Genomic DNA, 20053 nt, shown 5'->3' with positions numbered 1-20053 from the left:
TGCTTTGCGATTAAAAACGATTCTGCCTATTGTTTTCCCCTGGCTGTCATGAGACAGTGGCGGGTGGGTGGTCTTAGGTGAGTCGGATATTTCCTGAAAAAAAAACGTGAGAAATGCTCACAAAGCAGAAAGGTTCAAGATTGTCCAGCTGGAGCATCATTGAGTAAAACACAGACTCCTCAACGAAAACAGAGCCTTCAATTGCAACAACACAGTAGTACCTTTGTTTTCTGGCGCTATTACGACAACGGTCAACAATTTTATGGATACCTCTGAAAACACTTTGTAGCAGAGGTGAAACGGGAGGGCTGGGGGGGAAATCGGGAATTTTTTCAGCAGGGAATAAAAAAAAAAAAACCCAATGAGAACAGGGAGGCACAAGACTGCCAAGCTCAGGGGAGCCAGCAGTATAATTTGGAAAATAATAAATAATAAAGACAGATGACATACAACATAGACTGAAGACCGTGATGATGGTGCATGTTCGTGTGAGAGAGTACCAAAACCTACTATAATAATGTGGATACAACAAGTAAAAATAATAATAATAGTAGCAACAAAACAACAGCAAACACCAAAGGAAAAATAAACACTCAAAAAGATTATAGTTGCATTCATCCTGATATTAGGGAAGAAATAAAATTTAAGAATAAAAGGAAATATATTATTATTATATTATTGATAATAATACTATGTAAGGTGATGAGTTGCTTTCAAAAGCGAACGATACGCCGGTTGAACAGAAACACACCAGGAGTGAGATCCCAGAGCAGGGAGGCTAAATTTAGACTCCTGCTGACGGAAGAGATGGAAGTGGTGAAGAGAGATGGCGTAGAATTCAAGCGTGACTTAATTTTTGAGAGACTAGCTGACACACAAAAAAAAGATGGGAGGGTGTCCGTCAGCTGAGGGGATACATTAGGAGGTGGGCCGGTGGGGGTGTTGGTCAGTGGGCGGCGCCACCGTGTTCATAAGAAGCAGCCCGGCTGATGTGGAGAGATTCAGGGCGAAAGCAACCTAACCAAAGAGAAAGTTGCGCGTTTAACCGCGATCTGAAGCAGTCGGCGCACAAAAGGATGCGCCATCTCCTCAGGGTGCAACCTGGATCAATGAACCACTGACGGCCGCGCGCTTTGCTGTTGTGCACATTTTTTCCCCAAAAAATATTTATTAGCTTTTGCAGGTGATTTTTCTCAGTCAAAGGACGTCTCTGGAATATGCGTCTCTCGCTCGATTTCCGGACTTGACGTGTGCGTGCGTGTGTGTGTGTGTGTATGGACGAAGCTTTACGCGAGTGGCAGCAGAAGGTGTGACACCCTCCAGCACGAGACTCGACTCGGTGGTCAGCTGCGCATCCGGTGGTCGTGGATCTCCGGTGTGGTGGTGGTGGATGTGAAGAGCAGCAGCGGTTCTAGTTGGAGGAGGGACTCGCCGCGTCCGCGTCGCTGATTGCAGCTCCCGTGACGAGCTTGCTGACTGTGCAGGAATCGAGTTTCCTCATCAGATAAAAGCGCGCACGTTCCGGCCAGAACGTGCTGCTGGTAGTGACTGGTGTGTGTGTGTGTGTGTGTGAGAGAGAGAGAGAGAGAGAGAGAGAGAGAGAGAGAGAGAGAGAGAGACGCTCGCGCACTGAGCGGTCTGCGTCAGGTTGGACAAGGAGAAGAAGGAGAAGAAAAAGTCTCGATAAGAGCAATAACAAAGAACAACCGCCGCTCTTTTTTCTTCTTTTTTTTTTTTATCAAAGATATTTTTTATATATATTAAAGAGGAGAGAGATCGAGTTGAAGCAGCAGCAGGATGACGGACGGTGCAAGACAGCGCAGCAGCACCGCGGGCTCCGCCAAGCTAGATGCTGCTGATGCCGGCCAGGAATCCGGCAGCGGCGGCGGCGGGGTGGCGCTCAAGAAAGAGATCGGGCTGGTGAGCGCCTGCGGCATCATCGTCGGTGAGTACCTTCCTGCCAGGACCTTCCGCGTGGCACAAGCACACACCGCATCACCTGCCACCACGCACGCGCCTATCGCAACGTGTATTTGGAGGTTTTTTTTTGTTTGTTTGTTTTTGTTTTTTTTGGTGGGCGAAAAGAAAAAAGACGCTTGTTGGAGTCTGGGGAAGACGTGACAAGATCGATCAAAGTGTTCACTTCCGGAAGACATACTGTCCTCGCGCCTGTGCCGAGATCAGTTTCGGAAGAGGCAAGAGAGTTTGGCACACGTGCGCGAGTCTTCATCTGAGAGGCGTCACCTATCAAAAGCAATAGAGCTGTGCAAAGGTTGCGTGTGTGTGTGCGCGTGCGTGTGCGCGTGTGCGCGTGTATGTTTAATCAGCGAATCTCTTATCTCCGTCCTGCCGCTGTTCTGATGATTCTATTATCCCCATTCATTTCTGCTGGTAAATTGGCCAATCAGAGCAATCAGTGAGGTCACATGACTCACAGAGTGGCTGACATGCTTCAAACACGTGTAACAATCATGAAGTAGTCTCGTTGATGTTTTTTTTTGTTTTTTTTTGTTTGTTAATCTATGTTTTGTCAACTCAATTCTAGCATTTCTATTATTATTATTATTATTATTATTATTATTATTATTATTATTATTATTAGACACACACACGCACAACAAACACGTGTGAGATAAAGCCATCGGACTAGCGATGGATCGATACAGCATGAGAGGCCAGCAGCAAGTGGTTCCAGGTGGTTCCAGGTGGTCTTGTGTTGACCTTGACAGGATGCCGGGATGCAGGCAGGCGTGACTCATTTGCTCATGTGTTACCATGGTAACGGGAGGAAAGAGAATAGAAGGTAAATTGGGCACGTGTGTGTGTTTGTATGTGAGTCTATCAAAGGTTAATTGTTGCACACCTTTACTTTTTACATATGTTTTAATTCCAATTTTACAAACTCCAAAAAATAAGAGATCTTCTTGTCCATCAGTTTTTTTTTTCTTGTTGTGCAAGCTTCATTTTTCTGAACGTGTGCGATGAAACACATCGGACAGGTGTTGGTCCCTGGCACTGAGACCACCCTGCTGCCGTCTTGTGTTCGTCCCCCTACCAGACATCATAACAGGTAGCTGAAACCTAGTGCCATGCCCCCCAACAACCAATATGACGGCCCATTAATTTCAACAGAGTGATGTCAGAATAGTTTTTGACTTCTGGGTTACTTCCGCTTTCCGCTGCTCACACAGCATGTGAACGAATGTCATTTCCCATCGTGCTTCTGTAATTTAACTCATCCACCAGGACGAATCAGCCAATCAGCAACGAGCCAAGAAACAGCACATGATGTCATGATGTCACATGATGAAAGCTTTATTATGAACCTATTTTCAGGTCAGAGGCGTCCTGTCAACTGTTTTACAGTTTGCAGGTTTATTTTTTTAATCGCGCTCCATGGGGGAAAAACGCTTTTTGGGCTTGCGTTTTAGGATTTTGGCTGCAGTACCTCAAGTGGCCACTGGGGGGAAAATCTGAAACTGCCAGTGTTGCCGCCTTATTGCCAGTCTGGTATCCAATTCTTATAATATATCCATCCCCACTGCCTTCATATGGATCTCAGTATGTTGCCTACTGGAAAGAGATTTTTTTTTTTTTTTTTCAATTTACTCGTGTGAATCGGTTCCCCTGCAGGATAGAATCAGTGCAGCGATGCCATTCCCACATCACCACTCCTACAGCGCAACAATCACAACATCCATCCAGCTGCCCGGTAGAGACACTCGCACTGTAAGCTTCTCGTGCCACTTTCAAGGAGTTTAACAGGCGTCGGTGGCCCATGTGCCCCGCGGTCCATGGTCACCAGACTGTTCTCAACCTGGGGGCGTGCACGTTCCCCTTTGATCCAGTCATTCGCACACACGCACGCACGCACGCACGCACGCCACGGTCACATTGTCATGTGCGAGGCAGAGACAGAGTGGCGTGCGCTCAGGTGACCTGTCTGATCCTCTCGCATTGTGAACATTCCCCGCTGGGTTTCCACGAATAGGTGACAGGAGGGGACAAAGAACATCAAACATTTTTTTTATGGCCTATTGTACAGTGTAGGCATTTATAACACACACACACACACACACACACACACACACACACACACACACACGTACAGAAATGTGTAAAGCCAGGAACTGGGATTAGAAGTGAACTTTTGGCCACTTGGAAGTTGGCCACGCCCACTCTGATAATACCGTTGTATTAGCTGGCCGGGCTTAGCCGTGTCTGAGCTGGACTGGAGGTGCACGCTGAAACTGCTTTCGTTTGCACAGACTACAGATTCACTTCACTTTCCATGAACCACGACTTCAGTTTTTATTGAAACAATAGAACAAAATGTCTTATGAAAACGTAATCTATGAAAGAATTGTGTTTAAATTTCAACAAGCGAGTCTTATTCTCCCTTTGTAATTCATGGAGGATCTTCTCTCACAAATTGCTTAGGTGCAATCACGTATAACGTGCACGCACGACCGCATGCGCGTGCCAACTCCAGCTACAGGCTTTAGACTCTGGCGCCAGGCCAAGCTGCAGGTTGTCTCAGCTTGTGGCTGCTTGAAGAGGGATTATACAGAAAGAGGGAAATGCAAGATCTGATCTGAAGAAAGAACTGAACGAAACTTTCTTTGAATATTTATTGTTGGCTTAATGTAAACCTTAATCTATATGTATCTCTCATATGTATGCTCTCTTGTGCTATAGGTTCACAATTTTCAATATTATTTAACCTGCTTAAGGCAAGTTGTGAAATCATGAGTGACTTTATCAGCCTCAGCGTGAAAACGTGGCATTAATTGCATGACGATAAATGTCTCTCTAATCATTTCAGTCTTCAGTCCAGTTGGCTGTTTCAGATAACAGTAGAAGAATATTTGTCCACATTTTTTCTTTGCATGAGTTAGATTACGATTGGCTGATCAAATCTCAACCACTCAAACATTAAGCACACATGAACCGTCAACCAAAACCAGGTTTAACCCAAATTCAATGCTCCTAAAAGGTTCAGCGTAACATACTTTTAGTTCTGAGGCGTAAATGTATGTTTTTATGAGCATCATCAGTTGGGGTCAGAAGACATCAAACAAATCTCCAAGAGGAACAGAAAAGTGCTAACAGTGCTCGCTCCGAGACGGAGCCTCTTCCTCCATGAGAGAACAACAGCGACAAAGTAGGACGTGAACAGACTGCAGCCTTCAGTCACCAGAGTGACATTCAGACTGGAAACAAGACAAGCTGATGTGCATTGTGTCAAGTTTTCCAAACGTTTAATGGAGTTTAATGGAGCAAAGAGAGTTTATTTTTGAAAAATAAAAAGTTCCTCTTCCTGTGTGGAGACGAAGGGATGTAAAAGCCACCACAAGAACAGGAAACCTGAGGACATTCCACGTTAGTCAGCATGTCTCGTGCACTGTGCACCGCTTTTGCAAGCGTCTCAATTCTCTCCCTCCCCCTCTCTCGTCACCATAAATCTTTTATTTGCCTCGTAAGAGCTGGACAAACTTGTACACGTCGCATTGCAGCGACCGAAAAGTGCTGAATCGGAAAAGAAAAGGCGACAGGTGTCAAAGGCCTCACCTCAGACTCACCCCGGCAGCCGTAAAGACGACAACATAATCAGGGACTGGGGGATGTGTGCGTGTGGGTGGGTGGTTGGGGGGGGGCATCTTTTACCTGCTGGAGTTACATAAGTGCATGTGACAGGATGCATGTGGATTCGGTTGGAATTACGCAGCCGCTCTCATGTGACGGCCTTTTGGTTCCCCGATGGTGCAGCAGACCACAATCTTTGATGATAAGTTGATTTTTATTGACTCGTTTATTGATCCATTGTTTGTACTGACGACGTTCCATCTTTGCACGGTGGGATTTGATCACAAAGACAAGAGGGTTTTCATTTTTTGGAATTCCCATTCTACTCCATGTTTGTCCTGCAGCCTAAAGATTTTACATTCAAAAGAAACAATCCACGGAATGTAGAGTAAAGCCACTAAACGCACATGGTGGTTCTATACATGTGGCGCTTCGTACGGACGGGTGTGACAGTGTAACTCATATCTTTTGACTTTTGTACTGTCAACTCAGTCCTCAACCGTTGACCCTGTTGCCTCTTTTATTGGCCGCCTCGTTCAAGTATAGCTCTGAATCAGACCAGAGGCTCCTGATCTCTGACCCCTGAGATACCCTTTTACTGTAGGTGTAGACCTCAGACCACCATCCTTCATCGGTCTAGTTAACTGACGCCGGCACTGTGATGCTCATTGAATCTGTCAAGGCATTAACACATTGACACACAGAGACACACACACACACTCACACACACACACCTCATCCCTCTGAACTCTCTGAACTCTTTCACCCCAATGGCTTGCTCCTATTTCTCCATCACTTCATAACTTTGTGTCCAGTCAGTAAATTACATGTTTCCTCCCAGCATCACTTGTCTGCTAACCTTTATCTCTTTAATTCTATCTAATCTTATGCATCGAGTGCTATTAGACCAAACATAATAGCAAGAAAAGAGAATCCAATCCAATAAAAAACCATTCTTCAAAAATGTGCTTGAGAAACTTAAATCTAATAATATGTTGTTTTTTCCCCTTAATCTCCCAGGTAACATCATTGGCTCAGGTATCTTCGTAAGTCCGAAGGGTGTGATGGAGAACGCCAGCTCAGTGGGCTTCGCGTTGATCGTCTGGATCATCACGGGCGTCATCACAGCCATTGGGGCTCTGTGCTATGCAGAGCTGGGCGTCACCATACCCAAGTCAGGTGGAGACTACTCCTACGTCAAGGACATCTTCGGAGGCCTGGCTGGGTGAGTGCACAGCGCTCAGTCTTCTCTGGGTTTTTCCGTCACCTGCGAGGCATTCAGATGCAAAGAATGAAACCTACACGCCAACGTTTTTTCAAAAGACTCCTCGAACTTTCTAGCTGAACTTGTTTTTTGTCTTCAAAGCCACCTTTCTGAATTGCAAGACTATGAAGTTGTTCTTTTACATTTACATACATTCTAGAAGGATTTTCTCATCCATCCTGTCGGCAGTTTAAAAGAACTAAGACTTTCTCGACCATTTCCCAGCAGACTCTGTACCTAAAGAACCATCTTTAATGGTTATGACCCAGTTCTCCAGAAAAAAGGGGCCTCCCAGACAATTAAAGTACATTTGACATGGGTTTAGGGAGGTCTACCACCATGCCTAGATTCCTCTCTTTATCCAGGTAGATGAGTCTGCTGATGTAGCTAAGGCTGCTTGATCCAAAGCAGGGGGTCCGATGCTTGTAGTCCAACACGCAGGTTAGATGAAGGTTAGTGAGGTGATATTAAACCTGCATTAGATGAAATATTGGCTCAGGTTTCTTTTCCCACCACACATTTTCATGGCTTGGCTCTTGCAGCTCATTCTATGGATTTCAGCTCCAAGGAAGCTGGTGAATTCATTCAAAAAGGTTCCTAAAAGTCACATTTCATGCAAAATTTCACAGTTTTACAGAGATTGATCACCTCTGAGTTGCCTTGTTCTTGCCTCTTTTTTTCTCTTATTGTCAAGAGCTGATGGCTATCTGCTGCTCTCTGTGTACTGTTTCTGGACATAGATTTACTTTCTTTTATCCATTCATGTAAGGCTGCTCTATTATAGTCCAAGTGGAAAAGGGAAAACCTGAAAATGGAATGGAAAATTAAAATTACTATTTAAGCCGATGACTTCATGCTATGAATCACAGACTTACTCAAGTTTTAGCACCAAAACCTGTGCAACAGTTAGAACAGTAAACTGTAAAATTTAACTTTTTTGCTGAAACGGTCCGTGCTTTTCACCCGTAGATCCATGAATGGGCTCCCCCTCAGGTGTTGCCTTTCCCAAAACACATGGGAAACACACAAGGTTCATTTCCGAGAAACACAATATTGTTTTGTTAGCGTGGATTTCACACACACGGTGGGATCTCTCCGACTGTAAACACAGATTAGACCATTGTACGTATCGGGGTATTTTGGGAGAGGAATTTGAGCAGACAAAACAGCCAATGATTGTTTTTGTCCCTTTTGTACAGTAGCTATCAATACACATCAATGACCCTCAGATGGTGGGTTTGAAGTGTTGGGGCCACACTGCTTCCTTGTGCCCGCTGGCTCCGACAACTAAAGTATGTTCGAGCTTCTGTGTTTGTTTGCGCTGTCCTCCCCCTTCCTTCGTACATCCCCATGTGTGCGTAGGTGTGGGCGGAGGCACACAGGTTTTTGTTTGGGTCAGTAACGGCGGGAAACCAAGTGCTCACTTGATGTCCGCTGGGTCCGTTCGGGAGAACAAAAAAAACGAAAAACGGAAAAGCGCATAGTAGTCAGACACAGACTGATGAATCCTTCTACAAAGGAGACACATTGTTAATAGTGCTAAATTTGTGTATAACTAGCTTTATATAAGTTAGTTAACACAATAGGCAACAGAGATACCTTGATTGCTTGGCAAACCAAAAAGAAAGAGAAAAAAACTGTGTTTAAACTTAAACACGCTGCACTTAAACTGTTGTTTTCAAAACCTGCTGTGACTTTTTGAAAATTAATTGAACTATTTTTTCTTTTTTAAACCCTTCAGAGGCAACAGGAATGGGTAGAGGAAATGCAGGAACACACTGCTACTGTTAGCTCTGACTACTGAATATGTGTCAAACACCAAAAACATAAAAACTGATCCATGGTGACACATTTATTTTTAGCTGTAAATGACTTCTACTGTTATTCTGTGGAAGTGCGCACTGCAGTGTGAGTTTGCCGTGGCGTTGCTTTGTGACACCCAACCTCAATGCCTCAACATTTACAAAGTAGCTGCTGACATGTAAAGTGACATGCACTGAAAAGTGCACATTCCATTCATTCCATACGCAGTCACGTTAAGGCGGTCAGCTGTAATGGTCTTTCTGTAAGCTTTTGCAGAACTTGATGAGATCCCAGCTAAGTCCCCCATTGGTGCAGTTCAGCTCAGCCGCAACGCCACCCACTCATACCTCCCCAACCAATCTGCATGAACCTACTGGGGTGGATTAAACCTCCACTCAGCGACATTTACATTCTTGCTGAGGAAAATCAGCTATTATTAAAAATGATCCATCAGTGTCTGGAAGTTTATCATACATTGACTAACATGACACCATGTTTAGAGTTTTGGTTAAATGGAATCCCATAGTCCCATTGGTCACATGACTCCTTTCTTACTTTCAGCATCATAAAATTTATTTGAATGTAATTAATTGAAATGAAAGACTGTTTTCTTTGATATTCTACCAGTTTGCTTTGTGTTTCTGTAGGTTTCTGAGCTTTTCCCGCCAAAACACATTGGGGGAATTATCAACGGCTCAAGGAGGGGTTTCCACTTCCACATAATCGGTTGCACCCCCTTTGTTTCAGTGCCAAAGACCTCTGCCGTACTTCGTTTCCGCTTCTGTTTTTCTTTACCGTCACAAAATAAAGATCGCTGTTTTTTTACACACATGACTTCGCATTCCGACCAATAGTAATAATAGATGCTTTGATATGAGAAAATGGAAGGATGTCGAGTGTGAGCCGCGTATCTTTGTGATATGTTTCCTCCCGCCAAGCTCCCCACCTGCGTGTGCTGCAGACGCCCCGCCGTGTCTCCCATGCGTCCACAACTATAACCGTGACACCCTTCCCCTCCCCTCCCCCTCTCTGTTTCCCCTCAGGTTCCTGCGTCTCTGGATCGCCGTGCTGGTGATTTACCCGACCAACCAGGCCGTGATTGCGCTGACCTTTTCCAACTACGTGCTGCAGCCGCTGTTCCCCACCTGCTTCCCGCCGGAGAGCGGCCTGCGTCTGCTGGCTGCCATCTGCCTCTGTGAGTGGCCGGTTTTTCACGTCCAGTAAATGGAAAGGCTGTGCAAAGCTCAGTCGCGAAGCATTCAACACGCAGCAATCAGAAGTTTTTATAAAATGGCATAATACAGAAATTAAAATGACAAAATAAATCAAATTCAGTGTATTGCCACTGCTGAGCCAACAGCGCTCCCAGTCCCAATTTTGGCTAAACTAAGATAAATCCGCTTCTCATACATTCACGAAATCAGTCTTCCCATCTCACTCTGCAAAACTGACCACATTTTTTTTTAAATTTGCCCAGCATTGTGTTTTTTTTTTTTTTTAAGAAGGATTAAATGTTGTGGTCATAGAATATTTTCCCAGATAAACATCTGAAAAAAAACAAAGGAACAACTTGAGCCTGCCAGCAGATTCTGTTCAGATCAGTGCGAGATAACTGGAAGTGCCTGAAGTGGAATGAAAGAGCCTTGCGGCTACTGGACTGCACTTGCTGAAGGATTCTTAAGGTTGTGTGGAATAAGAGTAACTGAAAAGTCACAAGCTGCATTTCCATTACAGTTTTTCGTGAAATAAAAGCGATATTTCTAAAATTTCGACAAAGTACCATTGCAGGTTTCCAATGTATGGTGTGAGGTGAATAAGCCGGAATTCAGAATTATGTTTGCTTTAGCTTTTATCTGTTTGCTGTTAAGAATGATTGTTAGAATTTTTTATCTTTGATTACTTGTAAAAGATATTCCGTCTCCTCCTCCGTCCAAGCATAATGCATGCCATTTTTTCACTTGAAGTGAACTGGTCACGTGACCCTGACGTAGTGTGGGGGCACGTGTAAATGCGAAACAAAAGTGTTTCCATGACACTTTTGCAATATACTTCTTTATCGAAACGTCTGGAAACACCACCTCATGAGAGCGCCACAACCTTTTAGTGATATTTGAGATGTTTTTGAAGTTTAGGTGTTTCCATTACCAGTTATTTATTGCAATATTTAGGTTTTGCGCAATTCTAAGGGTAATGGAAATGCAGCTACAGACACCATAGAATAGCGCAGAATATAACAAAAACATCCAGTAGCCTTGATTGTTTTCACTTAATTTTTTTGGCTGGAGTCATGAACGAGGCTGAATCTGACACAGGTTGGCTGAATGTCCATCTCTGTCCCACTTTTTCACCTTTACCCCTCTGATGAGCCTCTATTATTCAATCCATGGTCGTAGGTCAGGGACGGAAAACAAACCGCAGGCATGTAGCATCAAGGAGTAAAACAGCCGAGATAAATGCCCCTGCTGATACTACAGCGGTCTGCCTATCTCACAACAGAGTTCACACACTTGGACCAAATACTGCAGCCAGGCCCCAGACAGCGAGGCAGGCATTGACGCTGCGCAGCAGTATGTCCCAACCTTGTGACAAAACAAGACTTTTGGCTGTCAATACGTTAATCTCACCTGTCAGAAGAGGTTGAGTGCAAATATTTTTGCAGTCTTTGGGTTCTGTTTCAGGTTCTGTATTTTTTTCCCTTTTTTATTCCATCTAGAGAGGGTATTTCCCTGCCCTGCAGCTGCGGGTTAAGGTGGAGCCCTTGTGGAACAGTAAAAGAACTTAAAGCCAGCGATTCATAGTGGTGCTAATAAAGGTACATTGGCCCTTCCAGAGAGAAGGCAAATCAATTCTGTTCTTTGGCAGAAGTATGAATACTTTTACACAATACAATTAAGGCCACAGATTGTCTTGCTGTGAAAATCTTCCTTTCACGTCAGACATAGTTTGCTCTCCTCGCTGAGCGCTCACCTTTCTCATTTCCTCTCCAGTCTCCTCACGATTAAACTCACATTGTTTAGTGTCTCCCCTCTTCTACCTTATGGAGATTTAACCTTGACTTTGCAACTGGCCACCGCACTGGATGGACTTATCGTGTGTTACTGTTTCTAGTGAAGTAAAATGATTAACAATTATCCTCAATGGCAGTGAGAAAAATATCAAGCCAGTGGAAAGTGCCAATGGTGTTGGACGGTTAAAAAAATGTACTCAGAAAAATAACAACTTCAGAAGCATTTGCACTTTGACCTGTTTAACCTCGTTCCATTAGTGCATACATGCTTCCCAGTCAGGGTTATGCAAAAAAAGCCTCAGTTAAAGCAAACAAGATGCTTTAAATAGAGAGAGAGGGGGGAGAAACGGAAGTTGCTGGGGGGTGGAACGGGTGAGAGCTGAGCCGCTTCCACTCCACGATTACGTCTTCCTTGTTGTTGACGGTGGCATCGTATGCATCACACATCTCCAGATTTTGGCCATATCAGTATTACCCTAAAGAAATAACCAGCCCAAGTTAAACCTGATACAACTGTAACCAATTCAAAGTGCAGCACTAACAACATCTTAAAGGTGCTCTTGGAGAGGGATTGGCCCCGCTTGCAGACAGGAGACTCCAAACTCTGCCGTGTTGGCAGGGGAGCTCTGAAAAAATGAAGCAAGTTTTTCGCGTTTTGCACACGCGGCCTGCAGAGCTCCTCGGCTCAGGGAATGTTTCCTCAGGTGTTTATGAGGGAGAACGACGGGGGCCCAGTCATCGCTCAGATAAGAGCGCTATGATGCATTGCAAGGCTCCAGGAGGCTCAGTCGCTCGTATATAAGCTCATTATGACTGCATATGAGCATGTTTAAAAGTCCTAGGCTGATCTGCATGGGCGCCGTTTCATTTCTCATTTCCTGTTTTGTATGACTGTGTGTGAAGGTGAGAGAGAGAGAGAGAGAAAGAGGAGTAGTAGCTGCTCCGGGGCTCTCCCACTCTTGCACCGCCGCCTGTCTGCTAATACGGTGGTGAAGAGAAAAGAATGAAAAACAACTTCCCCCCACAACCCACCCACTCAATAACCTGAAGAACCTTCTTGAGCTTTCCTACTAACCAGCAGAGTTGCAAAGAAACAAATACTTTGTTATTGTACTTAAGTAGATCTTTCAAGTGTCAGTACTTGAGTATTTTGTATTGACGACTATTTACTTTCACTGCCTAAATTTGCACACAAATATTTGTACTTTGTTCTGCTGACATTGGAAAACTGGCTTGCTACTTTTGCGCTTAAAAGTCTTTAAAAGAGAAAAAAAGAAAAAGTAATTCACTTATTACAGTATATTATATTAGAGTTGTTGCTGCTTGAAGTGGAACTATTTGAACTCTGCTGTTGTGTAGTTCAATGAAAAAGTGGCTCATAAGGGAGATTACTTAGAGCACCTCGCTTTGGGGTCGCTGTACATTTCAGTACAGAGAAATATACTATTATATATACTACTATCATAGCTATTATATTATACAATATTAAGAGTACTAAAGCTGTTTGAAAAAAATATCAACTGATGTATTCTTTTATGAAATGCTATTTACTTTTTCCCTCAGTACATTTCAGAACCTGTACTTTTTTACTTTTCCTTGAGTAAAGGAGTTAAATCAGTACTTTTACAACAAGTTTTACACCAGTATTCGTAGTTTTACTGAAGTGCAGAGTGTAAATACTTTTGCTACCTCAGCTAACTAGCGTGTGTGTGTGCGAGCAACGCACACACACACACTCACACACACGCACACACACACACACAAAGTGTGCGCGCCTCATCTGCCCTCGTCGATCTCCACCCGCCGTGGCAGCTCAGAGTCATTTAACTTGATGAACTTAATCCCACCGAGTCGACACAGGCCTTTTATTTAATGGCACCCCGTTGGCCTGAACCCACTGGCCTGTTGTACCCAGCAGCAGCAATGGTGCAGATGAAGTCATCTGAGTCCATGTCAGGTCAGCTTGGTGAAAGTCAAGCGGGCAGATTTCCTCTCCTGATGTCAAAGCCGCAATACGTCCAACCAAACACGTTTTGCACTTCATTGATAAAGGTTGTGAGGCGGCTGAGGTTCATCCTGGTGAAGTGGCAGGAGAGTCAAAGGTTGCCGCCGTGTCACGCTCATCTAAAGTGCAAGCTGACTGGAAATCAGTTTGGCTCCCGCGTCTCACCGGGGTTATCAGTGACACCCACAGCTTATGTAACTTTCTCTTTTCTTGGGGAACAACAAGTGTGTAAAGAAGAAGGGCGCAGGGACAGTCCCATTTATGAGACCAATAAAACAGTAAATGTGTACCATAAACTTGTAATGTGCGGCCGGAAGGTTTGGTTTTGAAGTCTGGTTGGTTTAACAGCCGGCGAGAAACTGGACTCTTTTCAATTAAATGCGACTCTTTAGGGCTTCGATAAGCTCTTGAACTTAATCTCTTTGTTGCCTGTGTTTCCAGTGCTGCTCACGTGGGTGAACTGCTCCAGCGTCAGGTGGGCCACCAGGGTGCAGGATGTGTTCACCGCTGGCAAGCTGCTGGCTCTCGCCCTCATCATCATCATGGGCGTTGTGCAGGTTTGCAAGGGTGAGTTCCACCAGCCTGAGCCTGTCTCAGCTTCACGGCCACGTTACTCCCAAAAAAAAAAATCAACCCACCAGCGCTGGGGGGGACCTTATTCGGGGTCAATGAGTTTCTTGGGCCCCTCGCATAGTAATATCAGCACGCCTGCGTGGGTTCACTGTCACAACATGGCGAAGGGCCAGTTGTGACTGGGGCCAAAGAGAGTGAGGCCACTGGAACAACAAGACAGGGCTTTTCCACGCAAGAGTTGGAGGATGAATTAACGGCAGATAAAAGGAGTTTAGCTGCTGCTGATGTGAGACTTTTGGGACTGATGAGAGAGTAAAAATGGGTCAGCAAGTAGAAATAATAGAGCGTGCTCTGAAGAGCGGCCTCAAGAAGTGATATAGTGGTGGGGCGTAACACAGAAATGTTAACAGAGTGTTTTTTATGTTTGCCACTCAGAATAAACCCTGCATAAAGCCAGTTTGACTGTAAAATGTGCAACAGAGACTAAATTGGGGGATATTTTTGCATGGTGCTGCTCACCTGCAGGAGAATACTACTGGCTGGAGCCGGCCAACGCTTTCGAGCCCTTCCAGGAGTACGACGTGGGACTGATAGCCTTGGCGTTCCTACAGGGCTCCTTCGCCTACGGCGGCTGGAACTTCCTCAACTACGTCACGGAGGAGCTGGTGGACCCCTACGTGTAAGACGCTTTTCATTGTACCTTCTGCATATTAAGAAATACCCTTGCAGATGTGACCCTCCAGCTGCCTGCCTGCAGCTATTCTCAGCCATTAGTAGCCGCATACCATCCAAGATTCCCAGTTTAATCCCTCGATCCATTTTGCCAAAGCTCCCCGAAATCCTTTTACTTTGGGCATTCCTTTTTTTTTTGCCATCCCACCATAAATATTAAAACGGTTTATTTCTTCATTTCCTGCACATTCTCTGTCTTTTTAATAACACGTCTCTCTATTAATATAACCTCCTTTGAGGTACAGGTTTTAATTTCCTACTCTAAACCCCCCCACCACCACCACCACCACCACCACCACCGCTACCTCTACCTGCCCTGGTTTTCTCTCCCCGTCCCGTCTCCTGAAAGTCAGTGCTTTTGTCTCTTCCAGGAATCTACCTCGTGCCATCTTCATCTCCATCCCCCTCGTGACTTTTGTCTACGTGTTCGCCAACATCGCCTACGTCACGGCCATGAGTCCCCAAGAGCTGCTGGCCTCCAACGCTGTTGCTGTGGTAAGACTCGCACGTCAGCCTAGTAAAGCTTCATTCAAGCGGATTGCATGAGCGCATAGGAGAGCGATGAATGGCACCCTCTAGCGGCAATTTGCGGTCAGCGCACGAGATAGACAGACAGACAGATAGATCTTTATTGTCATTGAAAGTGCCGACAGATTAGTGCATCAAATCACAATTAATATTATATATTATTTAATATTATATTTGAATAAATAAAGATATATATATAATCATATAATCAAACACACACAACCATACATCCTCTGCTATTGCACAAGCCATCATTGCACTTGAAAACATGTATTGCATCAAAAGAATTATTGTGTTTCAGCAGCATTGAGTCCGATTATTGCCATGGGATGGAAACTCTTTTTGAGTCTATCATCTACAGTCTTGCTGATGACAACAGTTTGAACACTGAGTGACCAGGGTGGGATGTGTTCTTTACAGTGTTCTGTACTGTGTTGACAACACGGGACCTGTGGAGGTCTTTGAGTGTGGGGAGAGGGCAGCCAATGATCTTCTGTGCAGTGTTAATGAGGCAGCTGCAACCTCTCGAACCCTCATCTCTTCTTTGTGTTCTTTCTCTCCTCTCAGACGTTCGGCGAGAAGCTGCTGGGTGTCATGTCGTGGATCATGCCCATCTCTGTGGCTCTCTCCACCTTCGGGGGTGTCAACGGCTCCCTGTTCACCTCCTCACGGTCAGTGGGCATAGAATCAAATTGGTCAAAAAGTGTTAAACATTGTGTCTATGCTCTGAATTCACCTTTGTCTCCTTTCTGTTCCCTGCATTTTTGCATTTGTTTTATTTTCATTTGGACCTCAGGTTGTTCTTCGCCGGTGCCAGAGAGGGCCACCTCCCCAGTCTGCTGGCCATGATTCATGTGAAGCGCTGCACTCCCATTCCTGCTTTGCTATTCACTGTGAGTGCCGACCACCGGTCCCACGACTCCCCCTCAAAATATTCATGCTGCCTTAATTTATGTCTCTGAGTGACTTTTTTTGCTCCTCAGTGCCTTTCTACCCTGCTCATGTTGTGCACCAGCGACATGTACACCCTCATCAACTACGTGGGATTCATCAACTACCTCTTCTATGGAGTGACTGTTGCCGGGCAGATTGTCCTGCGTATTAAACAGCCTAACATGCACCGGCCAATCAAGGTGCGTCTTCACTGTTAATTTAAGACTTTGATTGTGCTTTTTTTTTTTTTTTTTTAAAACGTGTTTCCCACAAATAGTATATCATCTTTGGCTAGATTTATTCATCTCATATGGTTGTCTAATTTATTTTTCACATTGTTTTCTCTTCACACATCACCCCATTTAAAACACATCTATTGGCATGATTCTAGTTTCTGGATTTCACATCAGGCTCAGTAAAAAGATAGAGAACAAACAGTGGCAACAAAATCAAACATTGTCAAAAAAGAGTCAACTAACCAAGTCTATAAGCAGTGCATTGCGGAAGGAGATGTACTAGGACATTTATTTTTGTATCATACTTCTATGTACTTGTTGCGTCACATGTTTAGTTCTATAGTTAGTTTTGCAACTGTTTGCTTGACATATAAGTCAGGCGTTGGAAATAGAACTGGGGTTGGGAAGTCTGAATGTTTATCTGTTCCAAAAATGGAAACTGGCCACACAAATTTTATATTTTTCATCCATTTTTTTTCTGTCTTCTGCCTTATTTTTTGTTCTTAGGTATGTTTTTAATACTGACAAGGCACATCGTGTCTATGTGTGCCTGTGTGACAGATGCTCTCTGGTGGTAGAGAGGGGGTACTGTCAGCCCCACGTAGATATCTTAAATAAACAAGTATAGCATAATGAATGCATGGGAGAAGCAATATATTTGCATGAGTCTAACAATGTATGCGTCATGTCTTGCAGATCAGCCTGATCTGGCCCGTCATTTACCTCATCTTCTGGGCCTTCTTGCTCATCTTCTCCCTTTACTCTGAGCCTGTGGTGTGCGGCATCGGCCTGGCCATCATGCTGACTGGCGTCCCCGTCTACTTCTTGGGAGTCTACTGGGAAAATAAGCCCCATTGCTTTGACGCCTTCGTCAGTAAGTTGGCCTCAGACACTGTTAGAGTGGATAGAATAGAATTGTTGGGGGTTGGAATATTTGTGTGGCACATGAAGAAGCATATTTTTTTCAAAAAATCTTTAAACTCATCATGCATTCTCGCCCCTCAGATAAGATGACGTACCTGGGCCAGAAGTTTTGCGTGGTGGTATACCCAGCCGAAACCGGCAGCAGTGGAAGTGGAGAGGAAGGAGAGGAGATGAAGGAGGCCAGGGCTCCCCTGTCCAAGGAGGACCAAGACAACCACAAATCGGCCGACTGCTGAAGAACGCCGGACCGCAGAGTCCCCAAATGCAGACGCACATGTGTGCTGCACACACGCAGACAGAATCCTACAACACAGTTTAAAGTTGATTTACCATCAACTGACAATGTGTACCCAAACACTGTCTTTGGTATTTTTCTTTTCTTACATTTTTCTTAATAATTCGATAAATCCTTTCTGTGCCAAAAAAAAGTTGGAGAGTAATATAACATCATATCTTGCAGAAGCGCAATAGAACATCAGACACAAACAAACCTTTGTAGCTGATGACACTCCTAAGTTAGTCCTACATCTTGTTTTTTGTATTTCAATACTCCTACTGTACTGTGATACACAAACACCTCTTCTTTTGGCCAAATCATTTCTTTCCTTTTCCACACCAAAGCTCTATTTTGAATTATCAAAGTAAAAAAAACAAAAAACAGATTCATATCAACTTAGTTCATGTTGTGACTTACAACAAGAACTGTGCTATTTTTTTTATTTTTACAGTAACTGTGATTCCACTCTTTTTTGTAATTGTTCTGATTGTTTATATCAGTTGTCTTTTATTGTTCCTTTAGTTTTAATATGTTAATTTTAGTTTTATTCATATTCTTTTTTTCTATTCAAAATAATATCTGGACCTGTTTTTTAAGTCTTGCTTCTATGGATGTTTAACCTAAAAGAAGTTATGTGACCTGTACATTATGTTGGTAAACCTGCACATTTCTTCTCTAAAGGCCTTAATTAGAACAGGTTTGGTATTTCGCTGCCACTGCAGCGCTGTCTGTGGAGAGATGGGCAATCCTTCAAAACTTTGGGAACTAGAATAGAAGCAAATGTTGATGAAAGCAAGAGAAAAGTGTTTATTCTAGTATGGATGGATCATAGATGACTAGAGAAGAGTTTATAGGCAGTACTGATCTTCACCACATTTGCAACAAATTGCAAATTCCTAACACCGACACACGTGAATGCCTGTGTGAAAAGCAGTTGTTTCAAGGCTAAAGTATTTTGTAGCTCCGCTTTATATTTAGAAACGGAGGCTTTAAAAAGTCAAAGAGGGTTTTTTTTTTTAGTTGTTTGTTGGTTTCTTGTTTAGTTAATTCACTATGGCTAGAGTAACTTTAGTGCAATATTAGCAAAGGCACCAGCAGACAAAAAATAAATAGACTGAACATGGCCCCTTGATAAAAGCCTACGTTTGTGTTGTGCTGTCTGTTCATGTGCAGCCTAGTGTGACGACAACACTCCTGCTCACGTAATCTCGCACCATGTACTCCTGTGTCTTTGTATGATCTCTAGCGTCTCAGGGCATCCCCACTGCCTTCTCTTTAAGTACACTGCCTGGACAATGCAGTACAAGAGCTCGTATTGTCTCCTCGCTAAACGCCTGTACTGGTGCTTTTAGAATTGTTCCTCAGGAGACTCAACCTTCTACCCACCTCCACAGACGAAAGGCATCGACGGACATGTGACTTTTGAGACAGTGTCCCTGAAGTTGAGCCAGTATTGTGTCGCTTTCTCTATTTTTAAATGTTAACGTGAAGATGGCGTCCTGGATGTCTTTGTGCAACGATTGCATTTGTTTGTTCACATTACACACGGCTGCCATGGTGGTCTGTTAGTTGTGTCTCAGTGATTAATAACTACAGGCTTGTGTTAGAATTTGTGATTCAGGGCGCGGCCTCTGTGTTGTCGTCGGTCTTGTCACATTGATTAAATCCATTTCAACAGTTGAATTCCTCAGTTTTTAAAATATCAACATCTAATTTAATGTTTCTGACCAGTATCTTAACTGTGCTACATTCATAAGGCCTGATTGTTGTAACTTCAGAAATCAAGTGCTCTACTTTACACAGCAAATGTAACCTGTGTGGGCAGTGTTGTGATGCAGCTCTAGTTCAGTGTAAAAAATCTGATCCTACTTTTGCACCGCTTAGAAATGCTTACATTCTCCTAGAATCCACGGGGTCCAAGGAAGATTGAGCTGAATTAGACCATATCAGGCTGTTGGCAGAATGTTCTGGCATAACATTGTCACATGACAACCAACCTACTGCTAGGCAGTTGTTTCTTAATCATTTTGATTTTGTACACACTGGTCTCTGCTGTTTGCAGAATAGTTGGCATGATAAGCGTCTCAAACATACCGTATGTCTATTTTTGTGTTGAAAATGTTAATATACATAATGTTGGTGACTGTGGCTGAAATAAAAGAAAAACATCCTGAGCTGATCCTCA

General features: G+C 43.9%; 1 protein-coding gene across 1 annotated transcript; it reads left to right on the top strand.

Moving 5' to 3' along the window:
• Positions 1-1613: 1613 nt before the first annotated feature.
• Positions 1614-20053, top strand: slc7a8a (solute carrier family 7 member 8a). Its single transcript, XM_076028280.1, has 11 exons — positions 1614-1945; positions 6607-6811; positions 9697-9848; positions 14107-14232; positions 14764-14917; positions 15342-15465; positions 16066-16169; positions 16295-16391; positions 16482-16631; positions 17364-17541; positions 17673-20053. Exons 1-11 carry the CDS (start codon positions 1798-1800, stop codon positions 17825-17827), a joined length of 1593 nt encoding a protein of 530 aa, XP_075884395.1. The 5' UTR covers positions 1614-1797; the 3' UTR covers positions 17828-20053.

The sequence above is a fragment of the Nelusetta ayraudi genome, unplaced genomic scaffold, assembly GCF_046127955.1.
Source record: "Nelusetta ayraudi isolate G7.1 ecotype Tasmania unplaced genomic scaffold, CSIRO-AGI_Nayr_v1 ptg000022l, whole genome shotgun sequence".
In the NCBI taxonomy this organism is placed as follows: domain Eukaryota; kingdom Metazoa; phylum Chordata; class Actinopteri; order Tetraodontiformes; family Monacanthidae; genus Nelusetta; species Nelusetta ayraudi.
Note: the sequence above shows the minus strand (reverse complement) of the source record. Positions and strands in the feature narration are given on the sequence as shown.

Bases quoted from the DNA above. Each gene is read 5' to 3' on its own strand.
- slc7a8a (XM_076028280.1), top strand. From the start codon at position 1,798: ATGACGGACGGTGCAAGACAGCGCAGCAGCACCGCGGGCTCCGCCAAG. The intron at 16,170-16,294 runs GTCAGTGGGCAT...TTTGGACCTCAG, and splicing joins TCCCTGTTCACCTCCTCACG to GTTGTTCTTCGCCGGTGCCA. The intron at 17,542-17,672 runs GTAAGTTGGCCT...CTCGCCCCTCAG, and splicing joins TTGCTTTGACGCCTTCGTCA to ATAAGATGACGTACCTGGGC.